Source organism: Pagrus major, chromosome 12 (genome assembly GCF_040436345.1).
Source record: "Pagrus major chromosome 12, Pma_NU_1.0".
Lineage (NCBI taxonomy): Eukaryota > Metazoa > Chordata > Actinopteri > Spariformes > Sparidae > Pagrus > Pagrus major.
This window is the reverse complement of record NC_133226.1, coordinates 26,860,976-26,885,369: the sequence shown is the minus strand read 5'-3', so window position 1 is coordinate 26,885,369 and position 24,394 is coordinate 26,860,976. Positions and strand designations below refer to the sequence as shown.

Sequence of the window (24,394 nt, the reverse complement as noted above, 5' to 3'; positions counted from 1 at the left end):
CAAATATCGCACATTTTTCTGTTTACAAGCAGACAACCATAAAAGTCAAATGATGCAGAAACCTTCAGGAAAGGTCGCCGTTGCAGTTATATAGCTGGACACACAAATAACTAGAAAAATAAATAGACCGGAGCGTGACCTGCGTATGTGTCTGGTATATACTGATGTAATTTAGCATTATTTAATTCATGGTGAAGTTAATTGTTTCAGCGCACTGATGGTATTTTAGACAATGAAGTTTATAGTTAAACTGTATAATATCCTGCCTCCGTTACATATCGTGTGTCTACATCAGCCGATATATCAATATTGGAATGATTACTCCCTAATATCATATCTGTCTGGCTCTTCTTTAGACTGCGGTTAATATGCAGACAGCAACGGGTGAAGAAAGCTTATAGTTCATTCAAAAGTAATTCTTGGGAATAAAACTTCCAGGTCCTCAAAAATAACCTAATCATGAACAGCACTTTAGAGATCGTGACAGCATGATTTCATGAACACTGTGCTCCTCGTGTCTTCGTCATCAACATATCCTCCAGCTCCGTTTCTACACATGCAAACGTCTCAGTTTGTAGCTCACTGGACCAACATCAGTGGACCTGCTATTTGAAAACAGGAATGTTGGCTCTCAAACCAAATTACTTACTGCGCTGCAGTCGAGGCAAACAGTACGTCTGTCTGAGCCAACGTGAAGGTGAGAGTGGAAGGTGATGGTGTGTGAGACAACATTATTCTGAAAACGGCCCGAGAGAGGGATTTATCTTTCATCTCTCTTTGATGTCAGCCGGTTATCTCTCCTCCATATCCTCCTAACAGGTAGCCCTCAACACACATAATCAGCATACCCTTCTCTCATTAGTGCTAATGGGATAAGGAGTGTGGGCCCCCAGTCAGTGTGTGTGTGAGTGTGTGTGTGAGTGTGTGTGTGTGTGCGCCCTGACTGACAGCCAGCCCAATGCAGGCAGACTGTAGTATATTAAACACAAGCGCAGATTGTTTTGCTACAAGAACTGTAACCCAACACAGTGGTTTGTCTTGGCAGGGAATCAAAGAGCAGGCTGGTAGGTACAGTGTTAGTCCGGGACAAAGGGGGCATTGTTGCAGGGTGAGCTCTGCTCTCCCACTGTTGCTTTGCTTTGAGCTTTGAGCTGCTCTGAGCGCGAGGACGAACACCAACTGGTATCTAGTCACCTGGGAAAAAAAGGAGAGAGGATGTCAAAGCAGCCACTTTTCTCAGTTCTGTGTCATTGACTTTAACTAATGCAGGACTTTAGTTGTTTGTTCTTACAGATCAGCACAGGGTTAGTACAAAGTCCTGAAAAGTTTGAATATACTTGCTGGATTTTCAACATAAGCTGGTGTTTCATCGACACAGTCATGTAAACAAAACATCTTTGGATATTTAAAGGAGACTTATTCTGCTTTTTCATTCGTTATAAATGTTCTTGTGCATGTAAAAGGTGTTGAAAGTTAAAAAGATTAAAGTCTGCACCAACAGAAGCTCCTCTCTCCCACAGAAAGCACTGCTCCTGAAACGCCTCGTCAGTAGTCCCGCCTTTTAATTCCATTACTTTATGCCTAGCAGCTAGTTTGGCTCATAAAAATGTATTTAGCACAGCTGCTCTGTTGTTGTGAGCGGTGCTGGCTCAGGCGTGTGCGAGCTGACCAATCAGAGCAGCCTAGATCACTGTGGGCGGGGGCTAAAACAGAGCGTTTTAGTCGGAGGGCGAATACAGTGCTGCAGCACTGGACAGTATGAGAAAACTGATGTGTTTTTTGAGCATTAAAGCATCTAAACCTGTTCCAGTATTAACCTAAAATAAAATGATGAACTTCAAAATGAGCATAATGTCTCCTTTAAAATGAAACAACCATCATCAACATGACGTCAAAATTAGCAACAATTGAATAATCATGATCAAAGCGTGTTAATCAAAGTTAAAGTGAACAGCTGAAATAAACCAAGTGTCTCGTCTTGATAATTGTCTTGATGTAATGAACAAATATTCTTGTAGTGTCTCCCACTAAAGGGCGTTCGAATAATAGTTTTACATTAAAAGTTATATTTCTTTTAGTTCCCATAAAATTGCGTTTTATTTGAAAATATTGCCGTCAGTTATAACCACATGAAACACACCGTTACCTTTAGTAAACTTGGGGATTTCTCTGGTTTAAACATTGTTGGAAACATTTGTTTAAGGGACAACTCGTTCTCATTCTTCGACATTTTAATGCAGAAATGTTACCTTTAACAAACTGTACGTACTCGGTGTACAGTGTGTGATGTGTGTGGGGGACAGATCTCTGCAGTGCACTCAGGCCTCGGTTGGGGGAGGATTTATAAAGCTGATTGTATCTTTTTTTTCCTCCTCAAAGTCAAGGCTGCTGAGACAACCTTGAAATTCGGAGTCTCCCTGAAACCAAAATAGTTTTTACATCAGGTCAGAAGTATCTTACGCTGCCTCTCCAGCCGCCAGATGATATTCCACTGCAATATTCCATGATTGCAGAATGCTTGGACTTGTTCACATTCACGAGCAAGTTGCCAAATAATGGCGCACTGTACCTGAACCGAGAGGAGAGTCACGATCGATCAACACAGATCCTGTTTATACTGAGTTTGTCTCGACTTGCTGTGATGTTTTGATGTTAATGCTGGTTAAGCTTTTGTGCTCACAGTTTGACACTTCTTTTATGTTGCTATTGATCAAGTCTGGTTTTTGCCGTGTCTGAAGTAGGCCTCTTTAAGGGAGGGGGCTGCTTTATAAAAGACACTACTGAATGAAGTCCCAAAAGCAGTGTATGTGGTAGTCGCCACTTTTGTTAAACCCGACGGGGCATGACTGGGGAAGCAAAACGCTTCCATATGGCTGTGGGACACAGTGTGAGCTGCTTCTGCCAGCAGGGCCTGGCTCCCTCTGCTGTCTCTGCTAATCGCTTTTCAGTTAGTGCAGGCTCGAGATAATGGCAGCGCTGCACTTCCTGTTATTTATATCACTTGTTATCTCGTACTTATATACCGTGTGTACACTATGAACACAGTGAGGCTTTAAAAATCAAGGTGCTGTCAAGATTTATCACATTGTCCTTTACAGTACGTCATTAAAACAGTAACTAAATAACTGTGTGTGTGTGTGTGTGTGTGTGTGTGTGTGTGTGTGAGAGAGAGAGAGAGAGTGACTGTGTGATAAAGTTGATCGCTTTGATTATATACATTAATAATTAATCTGCAGCTTCTCAAACAATCATCTGGTGTGTAAAAAATCTGAAAAACTAACTTTAAATCGAGGAATCTGTCCGTCTGTTACTCGTATATCTTGAGAACCGTTTTTTCTGATCTACTTCACACTTGGCAGGTTTGTTGCTGAGGACCGGAGGAAGTGCAGCGTCAAATTTGTTGCAGTTTGGAAACTTAAATACCTTTTGAATAGACCATAAACATCGCTATGTGCAGCTGCAGGGGGCGTGTCCTCAGCGCTCTGGCTTCATGGCTCAGCAGACTGAAGCGGAGCTCACACGTGATCCCTCTCGCATGATCTCATGGGGAAGCAGACATAAACAACTTGCTGTAGTAAAAGCAGAAGGTTACACAAGTCTGGACGCGAGATTTTAAGTTTCTGTCAACATTAGTATGCTAGCTAACGTTAGCCTCAAGGGCTACAATGTTTGCTGTTGTTTGGCAGCACCGTCAGCTGCTCTGGGACGCATCTCTCATTGGTTGTTGTGTTGTTGAGCTATTCAGAAGTCAGTTTCGTAGATCCCCGGCTGACATGTTGAAATTAAGTGTTATTTCTGAAGAAACAGCCCAAATCTAAAGATCTTTAGTTTCATAAAAAACTTAGAAAACCAACAGAAATTCACATGTGAGAAGGTGGAACCAGTAAATTCAGTTCTCACAACTTGCTCTGAATCATTAATTTGTGATTAATTACATGACTCCACTTAAAGTCAATAGACAGTAATACAGAGTTATCGCCCAGCTCGTGTCAGGACTGTAAACTCTAGTTAGATAAAATATTGTTTGGTTTCAACGACCTGCAACGCTCTGAAAACTCACTGTTCCCTCTGATTGTGCTGTGTGTCTTAATTAGTGTTGCCACTAGCGATTATGTTCATTATATATTTAAGCATGCTGATTATTTTCTCGTTTAATCATTTAAATTATTAGTCTAATCATTTTAGACTATTTAATGTCGGAAAATAGTGGAAAAGAGTAAGTTCCCAAATCCTGAGATGACATATTTAAATGTTTGTTAGTTTTAGTTTGGGAAAATGACAAACAACGTATGAATTTTTCATCAATCGATTTTAAGATTAAGTGAGTGATCGTTACAGTTCCAGTCTTCATGTTATTGTTTCTGAATTTTGGCTTTCTGCCACGTTGCTGTTTAAGAAATAATCCTTCTCGCCTTGTGGACGGTGTAACCTAAATGGGACATCAGACACTAATTATCCTGCCCGAGTGGCCGTACCCCCGGACGGTGCGTCACTCTCTATTAATTGGCTGCACCTGTCTCTTGTCATCGGTCATAACCCAACGCGTTCGCAGGGAAAGGTTGCAGAGATCAAGAAAGCATTCAGCGCTGCTTTTGTGCAGAAAACTGCTTGAGATAATCCAGTTCTTGGCAGCGGGATTGTGTATGTTTTGGAACTGCCAGGTTTACACATCTCTGGCCCACTGTAGCATGTCTACCCCATATGGGGCATTTCGCTGGCTGGAAACAGTTCCAGACAGCGATGCATGTCTAGGACGAGGGGGTTAAGACTTTTTTGAAAATGAATAAAAAAGCAGCAGAACACCAGTTGGACTGCGATCAACGTCAACATTTGGAAATGTGCACGTTTGCTGTGTGTTTTTTCTCTCAAACCGTTCTAGAGGAATAGAAAATTCACGACCAAATGTAACCGATATAAATGATAACAGAAAACACTTTCTTCCATCGCGGCTCACTAACAGAAGGACGAAGGATCTGGTCGATAATTGCGAAGGCAGATAAGCCGCTCTAAAAGAGGAACCTTGGTCCACTGCGTGGGTAATGTGTTGGTCCAGATCACTCTGCAAAGTCATGCAAATTCCTGTGTTGAGGTTGGATTCCTCCACTCCAGCTCACAGTTCTCCTTGGCTTTTGACCAAGCCATGGAGTGCCCCCTGAGGGGAGTTCACCCAGCCATCTTGTTATTCTAGCACATTCATCCACATCACTTGCTCAGTCGTTAGACTGGTTCGAGTCCACCGTAGCAGGGAGAAGCTGCTGCTGCCATCCCTGCGGTGTACTTACTCCAAATAAGACTTGGGTGTTAAATTTTTCTTTTAAATATACACTTGTGATCACGCTGCGGCTGTATTTTAACTTAAAACAGTTCGACTTTATCAGTTATTACATTTCGTGAAGGCTGGAAAAATGAGAATCCAGAGAAATCCAAAAAAGGCAAAGCACGCCTGCTTGTCCATTATGGAAAACGATTGAATTTTTGATGAACCATACAGTCATCGCCGTACTATTTTTAAGGTTGTCGAATTCCTGTGTCAGCCTCAGACTCCTGCCAGACACTGGAGTATTAAATGCAAGGTTCTGAATCATGAGAGAGTTTCTTGGTCTCCTGCCAATCACTTCATATGCTTTCTTTATGAAAAGTTAATCATCCACAGCTCTCTGGGTTTCACTGTTTCTGAATTTTCTGAAAGAGTGACAGTAGCTGGCAGACCCGGGCCACTCAGACGAGACGGGATTCACAGAAAGGATTCATTATGTGTCAGCTTTGCCCCTTTTAGGCCAGTTTATCAATGTCTTTGCTCGGACTAATGTTTTTTTAAATGACCACCAGAGTCTCCTTCTGGATAATAAACTCAAAGCTCGGGTTGGTGAGTGATTTGAGAAGCATATTCCTCAACATCCCAACAGCAATCAATGAATCAAATGCCATGACAACTAAAAGATAAAAATCGAGTATCTTTGGCTCACGCAGGCTCCAATTAGCTCATCTAATCGTTTCTTTCAGAAATGATTAAATGTGCTACCTGACCGGAGCAGGGATGGGTCATGAATTTCTAATATACACGTTGTTGTTAAATTCGAATAATTTATGCAACTATGATTTTGTCTGAAAAAATATATTTTCCATGTTTTTTTCTCTTATTATTACCGGCAATAACGCAATACCACCAAGTATCGTATTATTACACAGCTCGGTAGAATCGAGGTATTATTACCGTTCAGTAGCTAACTCGTAGCATCAGTTAGCCTTTTCAGTGTGGATATTTTACCTGTGTTTATGTGATTGTAGCATTTAACAGTTATTTATTTATGTAATTATTTGACCAAAAAAGCGGAGAGAGCTTGTTGAACATAGCGAACTAGCCGCTAACATATCTCCCAGCTGGCCAGTGAGAGCTACGGGGTAGTCAAACAAATCGAATATATTCCATGGAAACTTTCTCTTGCGATTATTTTCTTGATTAATAGATTAATTGCTTGGGCTCTAAAAAAGTAGTGATAGTGAAAAATGCCCATCACAATCTCTTTATAGCTGAAGTCGTGTCTTCTTCTCTTCTTCTCTTGTTAGAACAAACAGTCCAGAACTCAAAGATATTATATTTATATTGATATAAAACGGAGAAAAGCAGTAAATGATCTGCATTCTTGCTTTAAAAGTACAAAACAATTAATTAATTATCAATATGATGAACATACTTCAATTAGAGCCATAACTATCACAGATATCAGTAAATGTATATATGTTGCCCCATAATTAAAAGTAAATTAAAAATGATCTTCCTCAAACAAAAGCTTAAAAAATACTCAGCATATAATCCGACAAATTGTGATTCATGTATCCTGGTAAAAGAAACTTGGTTCTCACATTATTCCTGAGTGTGTAGAAACAAAATAATTTGTAGTGTTGTGATGTCAGGGTCTCGGCAGGAATTTGCTGAGCCCCAAGGTGTGTCTTAACAGGTGTTGTCAGGGCTTTTCCTGTCCTTTCTGGCCTCTTTCTCTTTTATTGGCACCGCGGCTGTGCAGCCGATTGTTTGGCTGTTGCCTCGGATACGTCTCTTGTTTTCCGAGTGGCAGCGTGTCAAGGCAGGCCGAAAAAATGATCACTCATTCGGTCCAGAGTTTTGTCACTGTAGGATGTATGCACGAAGCTTCACCTCAGCCTGGAGGAGAGGCTGGACTGTGTTGAAGCAGGAGTCTTGCATCATGTTTGAAGTGTCTTCTCTCCAGGTTTGTGAAAGATGTATGTGCATGTGTTTGGTGGGCGGTTCAGGGCTCCCACTCCAAGATAATATTTAATTTTTCCCAAAAAATTAAAATTTAATCTCACATCATTTCGGACTTTTCTTTTATAGCGGAGAAAGTTGGAAAAAGCTCGAGCAGATAACTCATAAAGCTTAATTTTAAAACTAAAAAACTCTGCTCAGAACTGACTACAACCATTAGATCTGGAAATAAGTGACTCTCGGTTGATTGATTTTTAGATTGATTCGACTTAGGTGGTGCACATTAAGTTATGATGTAAGGGAAAACCCTGTTGACTCAGTTGCCTTTACTAAAACACACAGAAGTCACGTCAACTGGACAAAATGATGCATCAAACAACCAAAACACAAAATATTGCAATCCATTAAAACAGCCCTGCAGCAGCTCGTACTATCATCAGGTTATACAGTAGTTTGTAGTTTGTGCGCAGTAATCCAATTAGATATCTACTTCTGTCCTAAGTTCTTCTTTGTGAATGTATTATTGGTCTTTGCGCGCATGAATTTTGTCTCATTACATAATTTTGCAGCATTTTCCACGGACACAACAGTAATTCAGACAGCAGGTATCTGGCCTCGCTGCACATCTGTTGCCTCGAGAGCTGACGTTGAGGGGCAGTTTTACACATACAGATCAGTTTACTAGTCATGAGGTGCGCTATAAAGCCTGTGAAAACAGTTGTATATTATCGCCTGTGGTTTATCCAGGTCTGTGAAAACAACCTTGGAGACTATGAGCTTTGGAAACTACAAATCTTTACCAAAAAGTTGCATTGTGGGAAGTGTAGGATCCAGCGTTTTATACACATACTACAGACTAGTGTTGTTAAAAAACATGAGTATATTGATACTATGGTTGCACCGTGGGGTGTTCAACCTATAAAGAAACTCTTCTATTTTTATTTTTAAAGTGTCATGGTTACTGATAATAACAATAACAACTGTGTACTACTGAGATGGTTATCGTACCATGAAAATGTCACACCATTGCAGCCCTGATCGATACATATCGATTTGGATATTTGAAACGGTTTTGATACTTATTTTTCCGCAGTATCGATACACCGGTAGCAGCTCCGCTTTCTTGCTCTCTCTCTCACACTGACACACACGCTTTATTTTTAAAGGCGTGATCGAAAGAGAAAAAATTATGTTTCTATAAAGGTGTGATATTTAAAATATTTACTACTGCTTTTCTTTTAGCCAAGAAAAGATAAAAGTTGTATCCGGTCATGTTACAGCCTTGTTACTTCTATCTTTATTTAAGATTTGATGCCCTCAATGTGTCAATTATTCCCCGTGGTATTGAAAATGGTATCGAATATCTGTATTTTTCAAGGATTGTGACAACACCAGTAAAGGTAGGGACCAGTGCAATCCAATCTCATTCACTTATTGGATATCAGTATGTTTCATTTAGAGAGATAGAGATGTAAAAGATTCTCTACGTCGGCTGCAAACAGGATCATGATGACATATTTTAAAGACAGTTAAAGCAACTCTTCAATCACCGACTTCACAGACTTTATTTTCATGTCATTTTTCCAAAAACTGCTGTAATTAAACATTTAAAGCCTCAGTTAAACTCCATAGGTTTACCTTTTGATGGGTGGCTTTTACCTGTTATGTGAAATTGTGAATGGCAACTAGAGTCCTTGAATTGATACATTACTTCGCTCACCTCTGGTTTGACACATCTGAGGATCATTACCATACTGTTTATAAATGGTGTGTCCAGAAAAGAGGTTTGTTGTCATTGCTCCGAGACAGAGCTGAGCAGGCGACTTCCTCACGCAGGCCAAGTCTGACTCTGCCAACCAGCTCTGCTCTTGGCAACACCGTCTGGATTCAGCTGCAACATTTTTTCTTCAGGAAAAAAAAAAACAACTGTATGTCTGACTGATTCCTCATGTGTATCCTCGGGAGCAGCAGGGAAGCTAACGAGGAAGAGGCATGACATCAAGTCAGCCGCAGTCGTTAATATTTGCCAAGGCACTTAAAGTTAAAATATCACTCAGTTTGATGCCTCCATGCTTTGCCACGGACGATGTCAGAGAATTGAACAAAGGTAGCACGAGTGTCGGAACGGTAAAACAGGGGAATGAAAGTTCCAGATAAAAGGGAAGAAAAGGACATAAATGAATGTCAGTCAGGAGAAGCAGATGTAAGAAACAAAGGCAGCCATTGTTTGGTCTGGAGATGCCTCACATGTTTCTAGGCCAGGGGCCCAGACTGTGCAGCTTACCTGTGCTTTGTGGCTCCGCAAGAGAATGGGACAAAAACAGAGCTGTCAGGCAGTACAAAAATATTATCATTTCCTAACATAACATATCTGCTCCGCAACTGGCAGCAGTCTCAATCATGTGAAAGGGAACAATAATCAGCATTGGACTTCTAGCGTTTAGCCTTGCATGAGCTGGGCTTCGGGCCACTTGCCAAGATGGACGCTACCTTGAGTCAAGGAAGCGAGGATGTGTCTTGGCCTGCTGCTGTCGTCCAGTTAAAGGTTTTATAAGGGTTGTTGGACATGAGCTGTGCCTGTAACACTTAATATTGTGCCACTTGAGGAAGGAAGTATAAAAGGTTTTCATTACTTGGGCAACACACAGCATTTGACAGTTGTGTATTTCATCTATCGCAGGACGTTTATGTGGTTTATTGAACACAACATGGAATAATATCACGTGGCTGTCGTCCAGGATGTTGTCTCTGCTTTACGTGCAGATTCCCTGCTAACATATACTTAAGCATATTACTCAAGTCACACAACTTCAGTCAGACTAAAATAATGAATCTGATGGCTTTAGACCTGACCAAATCAGAAAGACTTGCTACTTTTGACTCCAACATCAAAGGCACTGAATTTTTTGAAGGCCTCATCAAGTACTTGTTTGTCTTGACGAAAGATTTATAGGTCTTGAATTAGGACTTGTCTCTTTTGACTTGGGACTTGTTGCCATCACTTGACAAACACTGTGACTTGACTTGAGTCGCCCAAAAGAACAATGACTTGAGACTTGCTTTAGACTTGGGACTTTTTGATCTTGACTAGGGACCTGTTAGTCCTGACTTCAGACTTTTGGCTGTTGACTTAGGACTTAATTTCAAACTTGATGGACTTCAAATCAAATCAAATCAAATCAAATTTGACTTATATAGCCCAAAATCACAATCACATTGCCTCAATGGGCTTTACAGTCTGTACAGTGAGCGACATCCTCTGTCCTTAGACCCTCGATTCGAGTGAGGAAAAACTTGCCATCTTGATGGAAAAAAGACCCTTTTAACAGGGGAGAAAAAAAAGACGATGGAAGAAACCTCAGGAAGAGCCACAGAGGAGGGATCAGTCATGCAATAGATGTCGATTTGATTTAGGACTTGTCTTAGGACTTGATTTAGGATTTGATTAAAGACTTGCTGGTCTTGACTTGGGACTTGATTCAGGACTTGCTGGTCTTGATTTCGGACTTGCTGGTCTTGACTTAAAATGAGAACTTTACTGATTAAATCACGATCACTGATCTCAAATCAGGGACCACATTGACATTTTTCTCACCCGAGTCTGCTCAGACTCGAGCCTCCTCCTGGAGGGGAGAACAAATACTTTATTAAGTCTCCATCACATTTATTGGAGTAACAAAAGCTTTTAATGTACATTCTTCATTCTGACCCTTACCGAGTGTTTTATGTTTGTTTTATATACCCACCTCATTAGCCACGAGCTTTAAATTCTGAGAGGCTTAACGTCTCAGAACAATTGATGTTTGTTTGTGAAGAACATTCAGTGTATGATGAAATTTTTTTCGATGATGTATGTGTTTATTCTACAGCAGGAGCCAGTGGAGCCGAGAGTCTGCTTAAACTTTTCTCCATACATTTGTCATGACTGTCTTTTTGTCTGTGAACCTGTTGCTCTGTCATCGTTCTTGTCTGTTACAGGTGTAATCCTTTATAACGGTTATATATGTTGAGTTTAAATTCTTCCACCTCGTTTCTCCCCTCGCAGTGATGAATTGCGGAAAGAGGCGCGGCAGTTGAAGAAGGACCTACAGGCCATAAAGCAAAGGAAAGAGGAGAGTTTGAAACCTGCTGTGGATGAAGTCAAGGAGGGTATGTGAGCAGATTTTATTCCCCGGATGAATGTGTATCACTGTTATTATACTGTGAATTTATTGGTGGTACATAATATATTGTCCACGTACCACAACGAGGTGCATTTTTAAGGATGTTTGAAAAAGGACTGTTTCACCACACAGCCCTAAGTGTGAACAAAGTCTCTTGGAGGGTGGTCCGTGCTACATTCTCTGCTAATGGACACTAAGACAGGCAACCCTCTGATTTTGTCAATTAGTTGCAGACGTCTATTTTTTTTCCTCCCCAAGGGTCTGCATTTTTTGTGTTAAAGCTCACAGAAAATTGCGTGGGTGCTAAATTGTTGAGTGGCCGCCACAGTTGCACATCAAACCCTTTGTGTGTTTGTTAGTTTGCAGCTCTGGCCGAGGCGAGTCAGTGAAGAAAAAAAAAAAAATCTGCCCCCCAAGATCTCCTCGGGTCTTCACCACACTGCAGTCTGTCATAATGCCGTCAATCTTTGGATTTTTTTTGCTGATGCTGAAACACATTTTTGGAAATTACCAAAAGCCGCTCTGGCGCAGAGGTTAGCTTGAGGTTGTGTTTATATTCTTGTGCAACAAAACAAAACAGTTCGCGGGGGGTTCTGCAGGGACCAGCCTCACTGTGGGATTATCACCAGCCAGAATTTACTAAAAACCATGATGGGCTTTTGTTGCTCAAACATTGTTTTTGTCTCCACAAACACTGATGGTTTTATGTTTTTAAACACTCGGCCCACTCTTGACTTGCTGCTGATTGGTTCAAGATTTCGGGTGAAAGAGCACAAAATACAGCCCTGACATTGTACTTTAATACAAGGATTAACTAAGATTCTGTTGAGTCTGATTTAATGTGTTGCTCTTAGAGATATCTGCATAGAGCTAAGCTGTTTCTATAAACATAAAAGGCAGAAAGAGACCTTCTCTTAATAGATCCAGTTATAAACTCAAGTGTTGAGTCAGTAACAGCCCGGCATTGTTACACCGAGTGGCAGCTAGCCTAAGCTCCTCCATTATCTTACAAGGTATTTAAACTCTGCCAGGCAGGGACCTTTTGTTTTGTGCGTCTCGGGCAGCTTAGCCAGAGGCAGGAGTTTCTTTTAAGAGTTCCTCATTACATCTCTGTGTTGGAAGCAAAAGTTAATTCCATTAGATGGAATTCTTAGATGTCATGGGCCAACGGCCACTGCAGGGGAGACGGATGTCTGCTCAGATGCTGTAAATCTTGAAGCTCAGCTCGGCCACAGAGGAACACTGTGGTGAGGCCTCGTTTTATCTCATCCCACTGGAGGAGCAGCACACACACACACACACACACACACACACACACACACACACACACACACACACACACACACACGCATTAAGGCCCACACTGACACTGCCGTCCTTTAAAGCTTAAATCATTCTCCTGGTTCTGCTCTGACCTCTTTGTGGAGGTCGACCTCTGGTCTCATTCCACTCATATGCTTCTCAAACTGGTCAGCGGGGCTGCAGGCAGTGTAGGTTTGAGCTTTAATGCAGATAACATTGATTCATCTCCAAACTGTGTGACCGAACTGTCCAAAACCCCAAGAGATATTCAGTTAACTATCACATGCGACAAAGCAAATCAGCAAATCTTAACAATGCAGAGGCTGGAAACAGGAAATAACCTTCTGCTTTTACCTTTTTTGAAGTTAAAATCATCACTTCAGTTTTCATCACATAAATTATTCCTGTAGTCTGGTTTTCTCTCTTTTGGCATGACCGCTGTGCACCAGAGCCAAAAATAAGAGAGCCATTCTGAAACCACTGTCCATTCAACACCCACCCAGAATGATGTGGCAGCGGTCTTTATCCCACGTAGATATTATACAGGTTATGTCTGTGTGCTCTTGGTGTTTTATTACACTGGTGCCTGATGCATAATGTTGACTTTGTTGCAGCAGAGTGATATTTGAACACACCAATTACCTGCGATCAAGATTAGCGTGACATTTCGCCTACTCGATAGTTTTTGACCGAGTTGATTAACTTCATCTTTGTTCTCTGTGTTGTTGCATAATCAAAGATGGATGGTTGGTGTTGCCACAGTTGGTCCACCATGAGGTTCAAACTTGGCCACTTGTTTTCTAGAAAAAAGACTAATAATCTGATCACGGTGGGCTACGACACTTTGTGCAGGACATCGGCAAAACATAGTTCCAGTTTTGACCCTACAACTGATGAAGTTTGGACGTCCCTGCTGTAAAGGAACACTGGAAAAAGTAGCTGGAGACTTGTGTTAAGACATAAAACTCAACCAAATGAATTTGAAAAGACGTTATTTACACCCTTTTTTAAGCAGAAACCTTCACTGTAGCTGCTGAGCTTAAAGCGTGAGAGGGTGTAAGTAACAAATCAATTTGTCTGGGCCTCAGGAGCTTTGATTACACTGGACAAACTGTGTGGAGCCATTTTATGTTTCTTGTCACATTTTAAATCAAGTCTCCAGCTACTTCAGTTGTTTAGCAGAATGCTGCAACTCTGTTTTACTGTGAAGCTCCAGAAATGTTCTGTGGACGACGAAACTTCATCTGACTTTTCATCAGCATGAGGGTGAGGAGATAATGACTACATTTTAATTTTTGGGTGAACTGTTCCTTTATGGTAACGACCAAAATATCACCACAAGCAGTCTTCATTTCAAAGCAACACGAGGTCAAAGGTCAACGTCACTGTGACATCATCACGCTCTGCAAAAACACTTTTCTGGCCATTAATCGAACGATTGTGATCATATTTCATACATTTGGTCGGATACTGGATCAGTGACTCTCGTCTTTGGTGTCCACCATGAAGCTCTGCTGATTATAGAGATGTTCTGTGTGAAACATCCAGGTTTTATAATTTGTAGCTTCTTTGCAGCTTCTTTCTTTTTTTTAGCTTCAGGTGATAAAACATAGTCTCTAAGTGAAGACGGCGTGTTTCTCGCTGGAGATTATTCACTGGATTTATACATGCTAGTGCTTTCAATCCTTCCAAGTCTTCAGTACATGTATTACTGTATATGAGTCTGGACAGACGTGGATGTAAACTGCGTCTTGACCGGTTGGTGGAGGAAGACGACCACGAGGCGCTGATTCCAGTTGATTGATGATCAGCAGTAATGTTGCCTCACAGCTCGGCGCCGTGCTGCTTCGACTTCTTCTTTGAAACCTCTGATTGTTTAACAGAGAAGAGGAACCTTTTATCCTATAGAAGAAGGCGTTTGTCGTCCACAACAGCCTTTTCGGTTGCTACAACATCAGCAGCTTGATTTGTAGCCCTCCTGAGCCCAGGTGACAGGAGAGGGGAGGAATGTAGTTAGAAAGGCCATCAAACTCAAAGATAGTAGTTAGTGACAACAGCTGGAGAAGGTGATGTGTGTTCCTCCATGTGGGAGGACCTCGGGGGCATCATCAGTCAGCATCCAGCATGTCACAGGCTGCAGCAGGGAGGCAGAGCAGGAGAGGTGACCGGGGGGAGAGATGGAGGGAGATCACTTGTTGGTCTCATAAATCAAGACAAAGAGGTTTCTGCCCCTCGAGCAGCAGAGCAGAGCTGCAGAGTGGCACTCGGATTTCCAGGCCTGTGTTTGCTTTAGTATCCACAGCCTAAAATAATTGCAGCGTTTTCTTAAATGATAGACGTCCTGCGGGAGTGTTGTTACGTTCTTCCTGACGTGAACTATTTCATAAATGCAACACTTTCTCCTCGACGTTAAAAAAAAAGTGACGTCCGCCTGTTACATAAGTGAAATATCTACCAGTATATGAGGGCTAGGACTAACACTTCATTTAAGATTTCAGAAGTTTGCATTTTATATTTCAACTTGATGAACAATCCTTGTCTTTATTATTCGAGTGGAAATCTACAACCCCTCTTTTCTTTCTCAAAACGTCCAACTATTCCTTTAATATCGAAGCATTTGTACGTTTAAGGATATTTTTCAGCGAGAGCAGCTGAGTTTAAAGAGACTTGTCTTCATTTTGGAGACACTCGGGCTGAACTCTGACTGTAATTTCTTCACGGCAGCACTAAACTGTTTTATTAAGACGTACACAAGTGGACTCTGTATTTATAATAAAATCTGTGTTTGTTAGTGCTTCGAATCTTTATATGTTTGCAAGCAGAATAACAGATGGTCTGTATAAAATCTGGCTTGTCAAACTTGTTTTTATGTATTAATTATCTAAATTCATATATTTTACCCTCGAGAAGTTTTTTTGTGCCAGAATCTCTGCAGACGGATCAAACTCAGGTTAGTTCAGGTATGCTGCGTCCTTCTTACAGCCTCTTTTGTGTCTTGAGTTTTATTATTCTCCCCGTCTATAAATTAGTAGTTATTAGTAGATCTTCGTAAGCAGTTTATCTTTTCATAGTCGAGTCCTCAGAGACGTCACTCCCATCGTGATAAACAGCTGCATAAATAAAAAAACACATAAACAGAAGCTCAGCTCTCTGAGAGACGAGACGAGCGCTGGACTTCAGTGTTTTCTCTGTTGCATCATTTATTTGCTGCAGCTGAATTTGTCACAGTTTGTCCAGCGAGGTGACGCTGTCTCGCCATGTGTGTGTCTGTGTGTGTGTGTGTGTGTCTGTGTGTGTGTGTGTGACATCACATTTTGTTGTGGAAAGCAGTCGCTCCAGCAGCCAGCAGACTGTGCTCACTGTCTGCCACTCTGTGACTTCACAGCCTGAGCACAGTCTGAGCTCGGAGATTTACAGAAGCACGTTAACTGTACGAGACACCGATGTCAGCACGCCGATGGTCTCGTCTCTCCTCTCATTCATGATGACGTCACACACACACACACACACACACACACACACACACACACACACACACACACACACACACACACACTGCAGAGGTGGAAAATTATTCACCGCGTCGCCGTCAGCGCTGTGACTTCACTCTCCGTGTCATCTGTGAGTGAGTTATGAAACGTTTACAGTTTAGACCTTAGTGTTCCTTCAGAGCTGCACATGATCATTATCTTCATTTTCAATTAATTGTTCCAGAGATAAGATGAGAATTTATTGATCCCAGCCTGGAGAAATTCACTTGTCACAGCAGTTCAAGAGTCAGAAGCAGAGGGGGGAAATTAATGAAGTGATAAAGATGAAAACAGCAAAAACCAAGACAAAAAATAAATAAAACCAAATACAGTTGGGGCTGGGTGCTACGGCCTTGAAATAATATCCTGATATTTTCAGGCCATATCACGATAATACGATACCTCCATATTTTGTTCTGCAGCAGAGTGCCACGTTAATGAGAACCCAGAAAATCAGTTTTATAAGTTTCCAAATTTCCATTCCATGTGCTTTGGTGTGACGGCTTTAAAAACTAAAACTCTCAGATATCACCGTGAAACTTTCCCAGTTAATTACTCACGTTACAAAAAACATTTTAAAAATGTATTATTTTTTTCTGATAATTAATGTTTTACAATGCAAATTAAATCTAATTAAAGGGCATTCTGTAGTTTTGGAGAAGAAATTCAAACTCAGAATTTTGATATTTACAATGTTAATCTGTCAGAAATATGCATTTTTTCCATCAGTGAATAAACAAGCTGCTCTCAGAGGACAATAAGGTCCCCTAACTGCCGGTGTAGCGCCCGGCTAACCTGAATGGAGATAAGATAATTTAATCTTGTGGCTCTTCTAGACTTTCTAAATGTAATCAGACTGAATGGCCCAAGTTGTTGGTGTGTTTCCCGCTCTAGTCTGAAGGAAGACGTGTTATGTAAAGGCCCAGTGTGTGACCTGCTGTTACTGGTTGTACTGGAGTCGATCTCTGACACAAGAATTCCCTTCAGGAATAATAAAGTTCTGTCTTCTCTCATCTAAGAACAGCCCAAAATCTCAGAATGACCAGAACCATTAAAAAAAAACTGGACTTTTGTGTGAATGAAGTGAAAAATCCCCGTATGCTCGCGTGTCTCTGTGGAGCGTTCAGAGGGTCTCTTCTTGCCTGGGAGCGATCCATTACATAAGGTTTGGGGTATAAGGTAGCTGCCAGAGAGTCGGCCATCTGTGAGAAAGATAAAGTGAGGGGTTAGTGGGCCGGGGCTCTGCTTCACTATATCTTTGTATGGATTCATGCAGAGCTTGTCACTGTGAGATGAGAGGACTGCCCTGCGTTGCCTCATCTCTTCACCTCTCTTATTATCATGTTCTCAGATCATGTACGGCAGCAACTGTCACAGCTTGACGAGCTTCACCTTCTTTTATCTTTTCTCTCTGATCGTGTTCTGCCCAGTTTTTTAGCTCCTCATCCGTCAAAGTGCCGGGAAGCATGTGAAGCGCTCGTATTTCTTTTCTCCCCACGAATGTTGTCAACTGGGAGCATCAGGGAACTTCTTAATGTCTGAATTCAGTAGTTTTTCAAATATTCAGCTGTTGGAGGAAGATTTAATTTCTTTCAAGATGCCTAATTTTAATGTTGGTCAATAACAAGATGGTCGAAAACATATTTCACTGATGTTATTTTACTTTTACCTCCATTTGAATCTGCTTTATTTATGTAAGTTTCTCCTTTGTCCTTAATTTATTACTTATTATTTAATGTTTGTTTAAGTTTTCTGTATTTAATGTTCTTTTTTCTTTAATCGAGAATGTCGTGTTATCTGGGACGGGAGGGTTTTTACGGAAAAGCCAATAAATATTTTTCAAAGAAAATGTTTGAAAATTGTAAATCTAGAAACATATGAACGATAAGATTGTGAATTGTCAAAAAAATAAATAAATTAGTACATTTTTAATCATTTTAATATCTGTTTTGCGATGGCAGAATCTTTCAGTGGAGTGTGTTCAGTCCCAGACTCGGTTAAAATGTTGTCTGAGGAACTAAAGAAATATTTCATACTTTACTGACTTCACGAGATATTTGTAATAGTAATCAGTAGTGACGTCTTTCTTGTCTCTCCAGAGGATGAAAAGCCGTCCAACGAGGCCGTGGCTGAATATCTGGAGGGACGGAAGAAGTACGAAGAGCTCAGGAAGCAAAAACTGAAGAAAGGCAAGAACAGAGAAGCCCAGGTAAAACAGCGCAACTCAATCAGGAGCCAGACTGGAGAATCTGTCCTAGTTCAGTTTGTACTGAATACTATATGAATTATGTCTGATCTCTTGGTAGACTCTGGCCCTCCTCAATCAATTCAAGTCCAAGTTGTCTTCGGCCATCACTGACACTCCGGAGGAGGCCGTGGAGGAGCTGGAAGAGGACGACGACAAAGGATGGTCAGTGAGCCTCAAACCATCAAAGATGTAGAAGTGGATTTTTTGTATTTCCTTAGTTTTGTGGTCATCGATCATCACGCAATCAAAACATTCTTTAAATGTAGCTGCCGTGACTCCTTCAGTCCATCCTGACGGTACAGTCACTTACATTCATGGCTGAGGGACGCAGGCAGCGTTTAGGGCTTTATGAAGATGAGATAAAACTTTGTTAATCCTGAAGGAAAGTCTTGTGCCAGAGCTCGACAAGAATGGAAAAGAAAAACACAATCAAGTAATAATATAAAGTGTAAAAGGAGTAAATGTTGGCATCAGCTCCGAATAGAATAACAATAACAATATGTACAAAGTTGACTTCGAGGCTACTTTATGCAAATCAGGGACTTGTAGCCGACTCGCCGCCTCCAGAAACTCACGGAAAAACATCTACACTAACTGTTAACCATTAAACGACACACTATTTTTAACATTGCTAACATATTAGAGTCAAAGGTTCCAGAAAATAATGTCAACAGCCTTAAAAAAAATCACTTTTTCCATGTTTTTAGGAATAAAATCTTCTATAAATCAGGCTGTGAGTGAAACAAACCCCTCTATAAACACCTTCAGAACATAGAGAGGAACAAAACTGGAATGGGTCAGAGTTACATAACACTTACGTACACACCCAAGTGTATGTAAGAGCTGCTGAAGTGGAGATGTTTGCTTAAGAGTGTGTTGAAAAAAATATTTTGAGAAAACAAAAGATACGGATTATAAAAAACTGTCTTTTCTGTCTTTAACGTATAGATATCACCATGAAACCTCCCCAGTTGATTCCTCATGTTGAGACGATTATTTTTTTGTATCGCAAGTTTTCTGATATTTTATCTTTAAATATGCAAATAAGGAAATCTAATTAAATATGTGCTAATTTGTATAAAGCACCAGAACAGAAATCTGAAGTAAAGTAAAAACCTTCGTTTGTGTTTTGGACGTTTTCTTTCCGCAAGTCTGAGAGAAGATGTAACGTAAATGATTTTTATAATTTTTCTTTATCAGCTCAGATTTCTGGCCACATTTATCTGTTTATGGTTTTTGTTTCACTTCAGTATTTGTTCCTCTTTCATTGTAACGTCAAGAGAATATTTTTGTCAGGATTTTATGATACACTCGTGTTAAAGAGAAGTAACACTGAGGCAGAATGAAAGTCGGTGCCGTTGAAGCGCTCGTGCTCCGTTTTAAATCACTGACACTGTTCACAGTAGCAGATATTAGCAGCAGCAGTGAGCAGCATGTGAGCGCACCAGAGTCCAGAGTGTTCCTGGAGAGTTCAAGAAGCAGTTTGGCAAACGCTCTGTTTTGTGGACGGTGAAGTTGAAGCATGACAAGTTGGCACGAAAAGGCTTTTTTCATTAGCCTCCGCTGTGTTGTTCCTATTGATACCCTCACTGTGAACACTGGACGGTAAAAGAAACCATTTATTGTAAAAGTAAGAGGCAGAAAATCATTCTTTGTTTCCCTGAGTGATAAAACTGACCTTTTGTCAGATCCAAAGCTCGCTTCAGGTTCTGATAAATGTGTGTCAAAGTTCAAGTCGTGTGCATGTATGTGTGTGTGTGTGTATGTGTGTGTGTCAAGTTTTCGGATTTCAACCCGCAGCCACCAGATTGGCCATCAGGAAATCAGCCCTGACGCTGTGTTTTCCTCTCATATTCTGTTTTTCACCAAAGATCTCAAAGTCTAACTACACAGAGAGGGTTTGAAATGAATACCATGTGTTTGAATGTGAGCAGAAGTGTCTGTGTGTGTGTGAGAGATTTAGAATAACAAAATCTGTAGTTGCTATTAGTCTCCAGAAGCCCCCTTGAAGTGCAGTCCGTGTGTGTGTGTGTGTGTGTGTGCGTGTGTGTGTGTGCGTGTGTGCGCGTGTTGTGAATTTGAGCGAGGCCTTGGCTGGCTGTCGGAGCCTCTCCCGGCCTGTAGACACCTCACTGCGCTGCCCCCGCCAGGTATGGCGAGGAGGGAGGGACAGCGGCGGTAGCATAGCAGTCCTAGAAAAACACCAGTGGGAAGTCTGTGCCACTCGAGGAGCGCCGCGAACAGAATGTGGGTTACAACAGGTCAGACATTGGAAGTCAAGTCTGGGCCAGAGGAGGTAAACTATTCCATCTGTGTCTGTGTCTACAAATTCTGACTCTCCCTCCTCCTCCTCCTCCTCCTCCTCCTCCTCTAACACACACACTCTCAATGCAAAGCTGCTCTCTCCTCCTGTACTCCTTAGCTCCCACCCCCTACTTGTGCAAAAGAAAAATAAATTGAGGAAAGGCTTCTGTGGCCTCGCATCATGGCAGCACAGAGTGGTTTTGATAAGCCCTGAACGTCCGGGTTTCCACATCGCGTCTCCGAGCTGCAGGACTCTGAGGCCGTACGGCCGGCGGGCTGTCATCACCGAGACTGCTAGACAAATTATCAGAGGCGGCCCGCTCACACTGCAGGAGTCCTCAGGGTCTGCCAGAGTCTAGCCATGACATTCTAGATGAGCTGTCACAACTCCTGCCGATTTCAAATGAACACTGGAGAGAGTGCAGAGCGCGCACACACACACACACACACACACACACGTCGACACACAAACACACCACGCCAGAGACGCATACCACACGCTACACACGGCAGACACGCCATCAAACACCAAATATTTTAAAATATACAGCAGAGAATATACAGTTTCTTTATTTAGTAGTTTGAAACACACACTGGTTGCACGTGAGCACAATGTACACACCCAGACATAAACAGCACCAGGTCACGTAAATATTTCTTCACCAGCAGATGATAAAGACCTGCTGATCATCAGGGAAGCTTCAGAGAACGTGACATGAGGCGGCTCGAGCGAACAAGGGACCATCCCAACGACTGAAGTTTAGATTTAGACCAGTCGACTGGAAAAGTAAGACAACATTCAGAAAACAGACAAAACTGAGACCATTTTAATCTCCTCGACTCCAGGAGGATGGAAAGTCAGGTGAAGTCTCATAGTTCACAAAACATGGAGGATGAAGCTGGAGACTTAAAAACAACTGAAGTAGATGGAGACTTTTAATATTTACAATATTAATGAGGTAATAATACAAACTCAGAAATATGTATTTTTTCCATAAGTGAATAAATAAGCTGCTCTCAGAGGAAAATAAGGTCCCAGGACACGTGCATCTTGCCTCTGTGACAACAACCGCCGCTTTATGATGGACACTGATCCTTTGAGGTTTACTGTCTGTTTTTTATTTGACATCGGGACATCAGAGCGAGGAGGATGCGGGCGCAAACAAGGCGGAGTGCTCAGAATAAAAGATGCTGGGCTTTTTCTCCGGGTGGCCGCCTGCTGCAGACGCTCGCTCCTCACTGGGAACAATTGAAAAAAAAAGAAGCTGGAGTTCAGAAAAAAATACTGTGGACACTTGTTGTTGGCATATTTCCATGTGGACCCACAAACTGACCTACAACCACGCTGATAGCACGACTGTAACGCTCTCCTCCACATCAGAATCCAACATTTTCAGTTATTTCTGGTTTTCTCCTCTCAGACAACTTTCGACTTCACCGGCTGAAAACACGGCAGAGTTTTTTAGCCGCTAGCGTGGCTAAAAATGAACGCTTGCGATCGATTAGTCACTCCTGCTTTGTTGTTTAGATGTTACCGATAGCGTTCACACAGCGGCTGGAGAAATCGTGTCCTGTGAAGAGCCTGACGCTGATATCTCCTGTGAGGAATGTCCTCATGCTTTAATCTGTCTTCGGGGGAAGAGAAACTGACGGGGGAAATGAAAGACACATGAGCGTCTGTTCTCTGGGGACCGGGGCTTTCTCTCAGGACTGTCTCAGAATATGAGCCTGTAACTGTACATGTACTTCTTGTGTTTACTGAGAGACACAGTTAAATACCTGCTTCATGCTCCTCTGGCACAGAAAGTTGTCTTTAGTGTTGTTTGTTATATTTTGAATACCAGAATGTTTTGGACGTATTTTGAGGTTTAGTCCAAATGACAAAGTTCAGGCAGTTGGGAAAAGATAAGTAAACTGTGAAAATGGTCGTTTGTAGTGACGAGCCCACCTGACGCTGCTCTTCCTCCCAGCTCTGTTGAGCTTCAAAGCGTCTTTCAGCTCATTGTTTTGGTTTTACTGCCCACAGCTTTTGGTCCACTCACACGACGCTCACCAGCATCATTTCAGCCGGTTTCAGTAAAGTACAGAGGAGTCAAAGGTCCACACAGTCTGTCCTCCAGTAGAAGTTCTTGTGTAAAAACAGACTCTGGTAAAAGTAGAAGTATTGATTCAACTTCTGTACTCCAGTCAAAGTAATAGAAAGGCGGCGTGCGATGACGCCAAATAAAGATAATCCATAATTCACCTCAAACGCATCAAACTAAAGTAACAAGCCTGTTTTGGAAACGTGAGGAGGAGAAAGTTCAGATGTTTGTGTTCAGATGTAGAGAGGGAAAGTCTCAGAGATACTCAGGTACAGTACAGATACCTGAAGTATTTGTATTTTAAGTTTTCATGCTTTTAATGTTTTATTTTCATCTGTTTGTGTTTGTGAACTCATCTCAGTTGATTCACCTTCATCTGCCGTTTTTGTTTCTTCTTTTTTGAAACTATAACTAAAGTTTCTTTGATAATCATATTGAATCAAACTGCTCACAGCAGAAGGAGACTCGTCTCTGGGTAAAAGTCCTGCAGGGCTGTGATTTAGTGGATCCTCTGCTGCTGTTCTTTGAACTCTCTCCGCCTCTCTCCTTCTGATTTAGGATGGCCCACGTTCTGCAGTTTGATGAGCAAACCAGAAAAGTCAAGGATGCCAACGTGCACGACGAGGACACCTTCGAGATCTACGACCCGCGCAACCCCGTCAACAAGCGGAGGAGAGAGGAGAGCAAGAAGCTCATGAAGGAGAAGAAGGCCAAGTGGTGAGGTCGCGAGGTCGGAGGTCAGGTCCTGAAGAACTGGTCAAACAGCATCCCGCCTGTCCACTTCAAAACCCACTTCAGACTTTGAACCGGCTCCTGGCTCGAACATCTGGACTGAGGATGCTGACCTGAGCGCTCAGATCCCTGTAATCTGTGATGGACAGGCTTCTCCGTTTGAAACAGCTGCGCCTGGACTCTCATCAGGTTCACTGTGGTCGTAGTAATGAGCGAGGTCATGATTTAATTACGTGTAGTGTTGGTAACTTTTCTACGCCTTTCTGTCTGTTTCTGTTCAGCTTCACTGTGACTGTTAGAAAAAATAAAGGACATTTGTTAACGGTCCGTAACGATCTGATTCGACTCTTCTATCTGATTTTGACCTCACTGGGTTCACCTGTATAATCTGATGCAATCAGATACAACAGCTCTGCAGTAAGATGCAGTAACATCTTTAAGAAGCTCAAAATGTTCTGGTTTTGGTGACTTTGTCAAAAAATGAGCGGATTCAATTATTATAATTTTTTTCTGAGGTCATAATCAAAAGTTGTCCAAAATAAAGACGAATCGTGACTCAAAGAAATGTGCAGAAAGTGAAGTTGACAGTTTGGTCACTGGAGACTGAGCTCAGACACAGCTGTGCTTTCATGGCCAAGACATCTGCTGTGTCGAGCTTTCCTGTTGTCCCTTTATAAAACCCAAAATACTCTTAATACTGGGCACAATCATCGGCTCAGATAAAGTGGTATTAAACTAATTACAGACAACAGGAGGTTAACAAATAACCTGATTCATCCTCTCAGCTCTGAAATGTATTCTCTTAT

At 41.7% G+C, this 24,394-nt stretch overlaps 1 protein-coding gene across 1 annotated transcript in view; it reads left to right on the top strand.

The window, feature by feature from the left end:
- The window catches only part of cwc27 (CWC27 spliceosome associated cyclophilin), a 29,434-nt gene extending 5,519 nt beyond the window's left edge, over nt 1–23,915 (top strand). Inside the window, exons 11-14 of the mRNA XM_073478700.1 lie at nt 11,271–11,374; nt 18,320–18,429; nt 18,527–18,630; nt 23,415–23,915. Coding sequence (XP_073334801.1) covers nt 11,271–11,374; nt 18,320–18,429; nt 18,527–18,630; nt 23,415–23,577 — 481 coding nt within the window. The 3' untranslated portion in view covers nt 23,578–23,915. The remainder of the gene's footprint in view (nt 1–11,270; nt 11,375–18,319; nt 18,430–18,526; nt 18,631–23,414) is intronic.
- Nucleotides 23,916–24,394: the final 479 nt, after the last annotated feature.